This window comes from Oncorhynchus mykiss, chromosome 22 (assembly GCF_013265735.2).
Source record: "Oncorhynchus mykiss isolate Arlee chromosome 22, USDA_OmykA_1.1, whole genome shotgun sequence".
In the NCBI taxonomy this organism is placed as follows: domain Eukaryota; kingdom Metazoa; phylum Chordata; class Actinopteri; order Salmoniformes; family Salmonidae; genus Oncorhynchus; species Oncorhynchus mykiss.
Window position 1 is genome coordinate 27,547,462 of NC_048586.1, and position 10,768 is coordinate 27,558,229.

At 42.5% G+C, this 10,768-nt stretch overlaps 1 protein-coding gene across 3 annotated transcripts; it reads left to right on the forward strand.

The window, feature by feature from the left end:
* The first annotated feature begins 1,912 nt into the window (after nt 1–1,912).
* Nucleotides 1,913–10,689, forward strand: LOC110501677. 3 transcript variants are annotated; one of them, XM_021579403.2, is made up of 3 exons: nt 1,913–2,474; nt 2,691–3,526; nt 5,076–10,689. In XM_021579403.2, exons 1-3 carry the CDS (start codon nt 2,297–2,299, stop codon nt 5,502–5,504), a joined length of 1,443 nt encoding a protein of 480 aa, XP_021435078.1. In that variant the 5' UTR covers nt 1,913–2,296; the 3' UTR covers nt 5,505–10,689. The 3 variants fall into 3 exon arrangements, with proteins under 3 accessions (XP_021435078.1, XP_021435077.1, XP_021435076.1); XM_021579402.2 differs by having other exon boundaries at nt 1,914–2,474; nt 5,022–10,689; XM_021579401.2 differs by having other exon boundaries at nt 1,915–2,474; nt 5,019–10,689.
* Nucleotides 10,690–10,768: the final 79 nt, after the last annotated feature.

Here is a 10,768-nt window from a genome sequence, read left to right on the forward strand (position 1 = left end):
GGGCCACTAAAGGACATTCAGAAGCTTGTCCCGAAGCCACTCGTGCGTTGTCTTGGCTGTGTGCTTAGGGTCGTTGTCCTGTTGGAAGGTGAACTTTCGCCCCAGTCTGAGAACCTGCCCCAGAGTGCTCAGGACTTCATCAAGGATCTCTCTGCTCCATTCATCTTTCCCTCAATCCTGACTAGTCTCCCAGTCCCTGCTGCTGAAAACACCCCATAGCATGATGCTGCCACCACCATGCTTCACCGTAGGGATGGTGCCAGGTTTCCTCCAGACATGACACTTGGCATTCAGGCCAAAGAGTTCAATCTTGGTTTCATCAGACCAGAAAAGCTTGTTTCTCATAGTCTGAGTCCTTCAGGTGCCAAAAGTCCAAGCTGGCCATCATGTGCCTTTTACTGAGGAGCGTCTTCCGTCTGGCCACTACCATAAAGGCCTGATTGGCGGAGAGATGGAGCGATGTTGGTCCTTCTGGAAGGTTCTCCCATCTCCACAGATGAACTCTGGAGCTCTGTCAGCATTAGCATCAGGTTCTTGGTCACCTCCCTGACCAAGGCCCTTCTCCACCGATTGCTCAGTTTGGCTGGGCGGCCACCTCTAGGGAGAGTCTTGGTGGTTCCAAACTTCCTCCATTTAAGAATTATGGAGGCCACTGTTCTTGGGGACCTTCAATGCTGCAAAGATTTTTTGGTAACGCTCCCCAGATCTGGCAACTTTCATAAATTACGTGCATTACTACCACCGTTTGAGTGATGCTTGCCACTAGTGGTGGTGAATACTCTCAGTAGAAGTGGACACGTCTGTAGGCAATTTTTTTTACACACATTGATTCCGACACAATCATCAGAACTCCAATACATGCAAGCCTGCCGCTGCGTACAAAGCCGTAGGCATTTCTTTATGCCTCCCACTGTTTGAAAAAGTCACGGGTGGCCAATCTTCCACCTAAATCTTCCACCTAGCCCCTTCTTTTTAATGGTATCTGTTGCTTTTATACATGTCTTACTCTCGCTCAAAAGACTTGTGGCTTATTTTTTTTAATTGCCATGTTTCGTTTCTAAATGTCTGCGCAAGACTGAAGGTTTCACCCACGAGAGAGTAACGGTTAAGGTGATTGGATGTTCATTATTTGACTAGGCTACCTGTATTTGACAGTGTTGTTATTTCCCTGAACACTAGATGGTTTAATTTTATTTTTGGCAGTGAAACATGGCTAGTCAGTCTGTTTGAAAATGCGAAGAAACATTTTTTGAAAAAAAATTTAAAAAATGATTTAAAAAAAATGTGAATCACATTTTTTTTTGGCGTACCCGTGTGGGAGGATGTCTTCCTTAATTGACCCCCCATAAATGTAACGGACATATACCAGGAGCTGTGTCAGGCCCACCACTTCTGCTGACTCATCTAGATGTACCATATAGAATTCACTGGCTTCGCGTACCCCAGTTTGGGAATACCTGGTCTAGCTAACAGAACAGCATGGCATGAGTGCCTCAAAACCAATAATGTATATAAACCATGGATTGCTGATGCTATGTATTGGCCATCGAGAGGCCATATTGTCACTCCCCAGTGGGAGCAGTCCTCCATAGGAATTAATGGAATTCAACAGTATTTCAATTAAATGTTTTAAGTACAATTACATGTATTTTTGTTATAGTGGCGACAGTAAGTATTAAAACGTATACTTTAAGGAACATTTGATATATTTAGATGTTTTTGTTTACCATGTTAAATGATGCATTAGGGTGTCTAATATAAATGTGGCAAAAATGAATGTACGCATGAATAAATCAATTTTTATAGGTTCCAAAATATGTTTTACAATTGTGGGGGAGCACCAAGATGGTGGCACCGTGGCTTCAATTTAGCGGCCCCTATCGGTATTCTAGTGTATATAAACCACTGCTCAAAACCTAGCTAACCAGCCAGCTAGCGTTCCCGAACTAACATTATCCAAATGCAGTTGGTTAGCTAGTAGCTACCTTCTCTCTGTCAACAGGTTTTTCAGGTTATTTCTTAAGTTCTTATTGTGTTACTCTTGATTCCACAGCCATGCTTGACAGCGTTTGATAATTTAGCTAAATTGTACGTGGAACTTTCAACGAGTAGCAGCAGAAAATAAATACTATAGTCGCGTGCTGATGACGTCGGAGAAACTGTATAAAACAGAGCCTCCTCGACGAATCACGCCACTGGAAAATTACAACGAGGCCACAAAAAGTCTAATTTGCCAACAGCCACCATTTTGGGAGTCAGAATTGTATTGGGAAACCACCACCCTTTGGGCCTTATTATGGTACACACGTGCGTGGTTGCTGGCTGTCGGAATAGAAGAATACCAGGCACATCATTGTCTTTTTACCGTTTCCCACGCGATCCCGACAGAAAGCAGCGTTGGATAGCTGCTGTGAACCGAGAAGGCTGGCTGCCAAACGACGGGAGCAGGTTGTGTAGTACTCATTTCATCTCAGGTGCGCAGCCAACGTTGTCAATAAAACAGTTCATAAATGAGCAATGTGCCATTCAATTCACTTTTGAGGTTTTCCCAACCAGCACCTGACCACCATATTAAACGTTACTGCTATTCTTTACTCTTTTTTTTAAACTAGAAATCACTGCAGCTGTATGTTCTAATGTGATTGTGCATGATGCCTCACTAAAGTTTCTCCCTTTTTCTTCAACTCCAGGTAAACAGGTGAAGAATCCACGCTCGCCGGACTATGTTCCCTCTGTATTTACATCAGCTCCCCTATCCCCGGAGTCAGAAATTAAGGAAGAGACTGCTGCCTTTGAAATCTCAGACAAGCAGGAAGCCCAAGTGGAGGCTGCCAACGCCTTGCTCTTCCTGCAGGGCCAGGGCAGGTCTGTGGTCGATCAGAGGCCGAGCCAGGTGGACCATGACGTGGCCCAGAGTGCATCCTCATCCTCTACCAGTGACAATGGTGAGGAATCTGAACCCGTGTCAAGCGACAGCAAAGACAGGGGAGGGAAGCCCGGCAAAAGGTCAGCCGCAGAGCCCGACAACTATGAGGATGTGCTGAAGATCTTGAAGAAGGAGAACCGGGCTCTCCGGGAGTCTGTTGATAAAATGTCACTCTCAGAGACCTCATTCCGGAACGACCCAGAGAAGGTCAGGTTTTACACTGGCTTGCCCAACTACTTTGTATTTGAGACAGTCATGTGGCTCCTCGCACCACACATGAACGGGACCAAGAACATGGTCAAGCTCTCCATGTTTCAGCAGCTGCTGCTGACACTAATGCGTCTCCGGCTTGACCTCAAGAACCAGGACTTGGCTTACCGCTTCGGCGTGAAGGTTGGCACAGTGACCAGGACAGTGCTCAGAATGGTTAACGTCATGTCCACCACGCTGGTACCCACGGCTGTCTTCTGGCCCTCCAGGGCTGAGCTCCGCAAGAACCTCCCGGCAGCTCTCCACTCGACGTACCCTGACTGTGCCGTGATCATAGACTGCTTCAGGGTGACCCTGGAGAAACCCGGGTCAGAAGTAAACTTGTTGTGTGTGAGTATCTGTCCTGTCTAATTTGGTATATATGATATATGCTGTGGTAAATATATGCTGTTATACAGTACCAGTCAAAAGTTTGGACACACCTACTCATTCAATTTAAAAAAAGTTATTTTTACTATTTTCTAAATTGTAGCATAATAGTGAAGACAAACTATGAAATGATACATATGGAATCATGTATTAACCATTTTATATTTGAGATTCTTCAAAGTAACCACCCTTTGCCTTGGTAGCGTTGCACACCCTTGGCATTCTCTCAACCAGCTTCATGAGGTAGTCACCTGGAATGCATTTCAATTAACAGGTGTGGAATTTCTTTCCTTAATGCGTTTGAGCCAATCAGTTGTGTAGTCACAAGGTAGGGGTGGTATACAGAAGATGGCCCTAATTGGTAAAAGACCAAGTACATATTATGGCAAGAACAGCTCAAATAAGCAAAGAGACAGTCCATCATTACTTTAAGTCATGAAGGTCAGTCAGTCTGGAAATGTTCAAGAACTTTCAAAGTTGCAAGTGCTATGATGAAAGTGCTATGCTCTCATGAGGAACGCCACAGGAAAGGAAGAGCCAGAGTTACGTCTGCTGCAGAGGATAAGTTCATTAGAGTTACCAGACTCAGAAATTACAGTCCAAATAAATTATTCAGAGTTCAGGTAACAGACACATCTCAACATTGACTGTTCAGATGAGACTGCGTGAATCAGGCCTTTGTGATTGAAATGCTGCAAAGAAACCACGAGCAATGGACATTAGAGTCCAATTTTTTTATTTTTGCTTCCAACCGCAGTGTCTTTGTGAGACACAGAGTAGGTGAACAGATGATCTCCGTATGTGTGGTTCCTACCGTGAAGCGTGGGGGTGCTTTGCTGGTGACACTGTCTGTGATTTATTTCTAATTCAAGGCACACTTAACCAGCATGGCTACCACAGCATTCTGCAGCGAAACGCCATCTCATCTAGTTTGCGCTTAGTGGGAGTGTAATTTGTTCTTCAACAGGACAATGACCCAAAACACACATCCAGGCTGGGTAAAGGCTATTTGACCAAGATGTAGTGCTGCATCAGATGACCTGGCGTCCACAATCACCCGACCTCAACCCATTTGAGATGGTTTGGGATGAGTTGGACCACAGAGTGAAGGAAAAGCAGCCAAGTGCTCAGCATATGTGGGAAGTCCTTCAAGACTGTTGGAAAAGCATTCCAGGTGAAGCTGAAGAGTGTGCAAAAGCTGTCATCACAGCAAAGGGTGGCTACTTTGAAGAAATGTAAATATAAAATATATTTTGATTTGTTAAACACTTTTTTTGGTTACTACATGACTCCATATGTGTTATTTCACATGTCTTCACTATTATTCTACAATGTAGAAAATAGTACAAATGAAGAAAAACCCTTGAATAAATAGGTGTCCAACCCTTTGACTGGTACTGCCTGTCATAATTTAAACCCAGAAACAATTGCTCCTTGAATTTACTTGAACCAGCAGGGGGCGTCAGCAGGGAGCAACACTCTGAAATACATGATAGGCATGGCCCCGCAGGGCGTGGTCACTTTCGTCTCCAGGGGGTCGCCGGGGAGTGTCAGCGACAAGAGCCTGGCAGAGGGGTGTGGCTTCCTGGGCAAGCTCCTTCCAGGAGACGTGGTCCTGGCCGATAAGGATTTGGACATTGGTGAGTCGGTGGCGGCTCATGGTGCCCTGCTGAAAAACACTGGCTGCGATGGCGGAGAGGGGTCTGAAGGGAGCGACGGTATCTCGCTGACAGACATTTCCCCAGAGAGGCTGAGTGTGCGGAGGCATGTGGAGAGGGTTGTGTCCATGGTGAAACTAAGGTACTCCATGCTGACTGGCCCAGTGGAGGTCCCCTTCACGGCCGCTGAGCGGTCATCCAACATTTTCACTTTTGATAAGATTGTGCAGGTTGCCTGTGCCTTAAACAACCTGTGTATATCTGCTGCACCCCTAGAGTGACTCACACTAGTGCTGCTCCATACGAGCATTGATAGCCACTTTAATGCTTGAATACTTAAAGAATCTATATTTTGGGTGTAAATGGCATGTTGAGAAGTGCCCAGACACATTTCTTGCAAAACTTACCCCAACCAGCGATAGACGTTCTCATGCTCATTCTGCAGTGCCAGTGTGTGAAAAGAAAACATGAACAAAAGCCCCAACATCACCCAAATACGTCCTTTTACTTGTTTTGTAATTTATGTACTTCAGAACTTTATCCGCAACGTTTAATTCCGTTTTGTACGGCACGAGAGATACTTCTGTGTGTGCATGTGATGGCTAACATGGAGCAGCCAGATGGATAGGTTTACCACATCCTATGGAATACAACGTTGTGGTTCAAGTTTGAAATGACACAATTGCATGTGTACAACATCTAAAGACCTGCATCTGAATGCATTTGTTGCTTTTATCCACACACTGGCACTGCAGAACAAATGAGGTAGGTTATCACTGGTTGGGGTAAGGTCCTCAAAAACAAGTGTCTGGGCATTTGGCCATATGCATCCAAAATATAGATTTAGTTTAGTTTAAAAACTTTTTCTTCAAACATCCTAGCTCCATTCTACAATTCCACTCGTAGATGCTGGAGGGGAACTTTTTTTATTTGTATTTTTTCAACAGATAACTTTCAGAGGGATATTTGATGGATCCATTTATCACTATTTTCACTGTATTACTATTTTTGCCCCTCTGGATGTAACTGAGTGAGAATTTGAATTACTGAGCTCATCAGCATTTTTTAAATGTGGATATATTTCAGAAGGACATTCCAACAGTTCCAAGTATTCTATGATTGAATGTACATTGTGGTTTTCGACCATTACTTGGTTCTCAGAGACATTTGCGTTACTTACAATGGATCGAACAGTAGCCTACCGTTTTCCTCAGGTGTTAGTGCTTTAGTTTGAAATGCTGGTACTGCTGTAACAAAACAGATGTTTTTACATGACACAATGCCTTCCATTTCATATGAATAACCACGTTTCCATCCACAGTTTTTATGCGAGTTAAGTAATACTGTCTAAAAAAATTCATGACAGTTTTGATGGAAACGGGAAGTTTCGGTACAATTTTATAAATGCTGACAGATAATTTGTTAGTTCGACATGGTGGGATCTTTTAGTGTCGGTAAAATTAATTATGTGAGAAATGGCGGCGGAAACGCCTTTATGCTCAAATATTGATATAATAAACATCAAATTGAAGTAAATTGAGTCACGTGATGATATGGTGTGGGGTCCTCCCACTACGATTCGGGAAAACATGCCGTTTATTAGGCTACAGATTAAATAAATTATGAACTTCACAGGGTAGTGGAAGTGCACTGTGATCTTGATGCCCCTTTCCAATAAATATCGAGTCTTATTCTGGTGACATGATAATCGATGCCTGACTGCCGTTTGACAAATATATTTTTATCGCTTTTATCCTTAATAATCTCATCACAGCCTCACTGCGAGCTGTTGTCTAGAGCGCACGTGTCAAGGCCAGAATAGACACATTTGCTATTTAAAGCCACAGTTTTTGTGACACAATTTTTGCCAGAGTTGACAATGCGATGGAAACATATTGAACTTTAGATTTGTATTCAGTACATGAAAACATAAGCGAAAAAGTACATTTTGTGTGTACATCACGCACTGATTTCTATCCGAAAAAATTACATTTGGTGGGAATATATGTATATTTTAGTTATGCAGATTCTAGAGTATTCGTATGAAAATCTGTCGCCAATTGGATAGAAATATAGATCATGTCAATAACTGTCCTCAAAAAGCACTGTAATGTAGGCTAAAACTTGTTGTCACTTATGTTGTGGTTTATGCATTCTCTGAGCATGAGTTAAGTGTGTTTCTTCTTTTTTCACGTCCAGTTTGTTCATGTTAATAGTGCTGACGGATGTCAGTCTGCAAGGACAGTCTGTGTATGGTCTTTGGTTCTGTTGATTGAGAGGTGCTGGGAATTTAATGATGCAGTTTAGGTGCCTCTTTGTAGAATCTAAGAGTTAAATACTTTTCCACTTGTCTCTAACATGTAGGCTCAGCATTCCCGAACAGTCCCATTACATCAGAATGTTGAACAAACTTAACTTAAATGTACTTTACGTGTGTCTAAAGTAATCTGATACAAAATCCAGAGGGAAGTGTTATAAACCCGACCTTCAGTACGCTGGTCTGTATATCGGTTGAATTTTTAATACCGATGCAATTCGCATGTGACAAACGTTTGGACAATATAGTGGCGAACACTTACCGCAGATTGCGAAGAAACGTGCTTCGGACTCCTACATTTGGTTACAGTAGGCTATTGTTTACATATTGTGCATCACATGCAATGCGTCAGAGACAATTTTTTTTTTTTTTAAGTCGCGTCAACAACACTACTGTGGATACCCGACCACCACCTCTCCGACTCCCAAAATACAATAAAACGGATGCGCGCACATACACCACCTCATTGCGGAGTCCTACTAGGAAGACTAACTACATTTACGTTCAAGAGGACTGCCATGGGCATGATGCTGCCCATTTGCCTATAAAGTACCTATTTTGTTTGAATATAGAAGGTGACGTGTAGGAACTTGAATATTTGAGTGACATTTCTGCTGTGTGCATCCTTGGGATGATGCGGCGCACTCTATGCTGATAAATCTATTCTTTGCCATGTTACAGCCCTATTCGGACGGGTATTACTAGAGACGTTGGTTTTGTAATTATCCAAGCATGTGCATTATTCCAGAGAACGATTCACACAGGATTAGTTTTTCCAAATTGTCCCCTGTAATTCTTAATTTTTTCCAAAACCAGTAGGTTTTTATTGGAGGCGAGAATGTCAACATGATAGATATGCGACACGTGATTGGCTGTCAAATGTATAGGTCTCCCCATAAATCTACTTGGATGAAGTGTGATCATAATCATTATTTTAGCGATCCATCCATGGTAGACGTCCTTACTAATGCCCCACATCTAGCTGATTTGAGATGCTGGACCGTATTTGCACTTGACTATTTATGGATGAGAGTGAAGTTGCCATTTCCAAAAAAGTTTAATGGGGATGCTGCTTTGCGATCTATTGCCTAGGACAGGGCTCTCCAACCCTGTTCGTGGAGAGCTACCATTCTGTAGGTTTTCACCCCAACCATAATCTAGCGCATCCGATTCAATACTTAGCTGGTTGATGAACTGAATCAGGTTAGTTACAACTGGGATTGGAGACTTTGGGGTTGGTGGCTCTCCAGGAACAGGTTTGGAGAGCCCTGTCCATGGACATCAATAGCCACGCAGGGTTGTATTAAATGAGCGATATACAATACTTTGTATTGCACATTTAGGCCTAATTAAACTGATGCATTTGGCGATGTTCAACTTCAATTCGCTGGCTAAACTATTCTTCATAGTGCCATACTCTAAGCCTAATATAAACTTTATTCTACTTTTGAATTTACAAGGCATTGCTAAATATAGCCTGCGCGCACGGTTCTGACCGTTTCTGTCTGCCCCGATTCTCTCCCTCGCCTGCGCCTCTTTCTCTTCACTATGAACAACGCCAGTGTTTGTTCTTCTGTCTGTTGCATGTTGAATAGTTTACCTACTAATTGATATCCCCTACTATAATGAACATGCGCAAGCCAAGAAATTGCGAAATACAGCATTGCGATAGCCTAAATAGTTGGATTACGGATCTGACGGTTTGCCTATTGGCCGAGATGTCTGGCTGTGCACCTCCACCATTCGCTCTCAAGCTAGCTCGCTCTTTCTTTCTTTTCTGTGAAAGATGCGAGAGTTTGTTCTCGAAATAGACTACGGAAAATAGTTTCCCCCGTTGCAAAAATACTGAATCTTGAGTCGATTTCGAAGCTTGATACTCAAATAGGAGTCGACTCCCTACCTAGGTGTCAGATACATGCTATAGCACATCATGCCTTCATCTCATTGCTTAAATGCACATTTCATTGTTTTGCCTACTTTGTGTATTATAATATGTGCTTTTCGTCACGATGACGGGATACTATATAATGTTGTTGGGTCTGTAACCATGTTTGCCAGTGACAGTCTCTTCCCATTCAAATATTATTTTTTTAAACAAAGTTCAGTAACAGACCCATGGATGCACACAGCATATGCATGTATTTAATTCATTTGCTATTCATGCATTAAAGCTCTGACACACTGGTAGGATTGTCAAACGTTTGTCTGCGGACAGTATTTAGCACCTCAGAATGGTGTCAGCAATCTCTTTTTTTGTGTTCACACAGCAAAGACCTTGAAAGTTGTCAGCCACTCAATCATATTAAAATACTCCAAACCAGAAGTTGGCGATGCGTATCCGTGCATATTGCTTATGGTCTAGCTATCTGCGCTAATGTTGCTAATTTGTAGAAAGCCCTTGTTGATACTAGCTAGATGACGAAAACACATATTTCCCTCTCCATAATCCCATAGCCAAATTGTTTTGCTAGTTAACCTTGGTATATTCACCAGCTAGCACAACGAGCTAGCTAGCTAAGGACACTGGACTAACTAACTCTGCAGTTACCTAATCAATTGTGATTGAATTATGTCAATACTAGTTAGTGGTTAGCTATCTTGGAGGAAGTATTTAGTGTTGTGTGCATTTAGTTAGCTAGCTAGCTACGCTACATTCCCATAGCCTACATTGCATATGAAGTGTGACTGGCTCGTCCATGGATGTAAGGAGAAAATGCCCTATTTCACCCCCTTTTTTTGGCTCGCACACATGGAGGTTCACGGCATTTACTTGGCTCAAAGTGAAGTTGTTGGCCACTGACAAGCCTATCTATTCTACAAGTACAATCATTAGACCGGGTCGGCATGCAGCAGGTACAGCTTTTCTTCTGTAAACATAAAGAACGACATCCTACTGTTATGTGTACCGATCGGCAGTGAGATTCTCGGTATTTCATTCTTTACAATTCATTTCAAAAGATGAATTTGTTGCGCTACTCTTGATTTATTATTTACCTGTGCAATGTCCTTGTGTATGAAAAGCATGTAAGACCCATAGCCTGCCCTATTCCATGATGCAAATGATTATCAGCCTCCTTTTGATGTCAAGGGTTATTTGTTGTGTTCATTATTTGCCTATGAATATAAACCAAATATTAATATCTTGAGTGTGGTTCATATTATTCTTGTACAGAACACATTTAGTTGGTTTTGCTAAATGCAAGAATACATTTCCAAGTTGCATTTAGC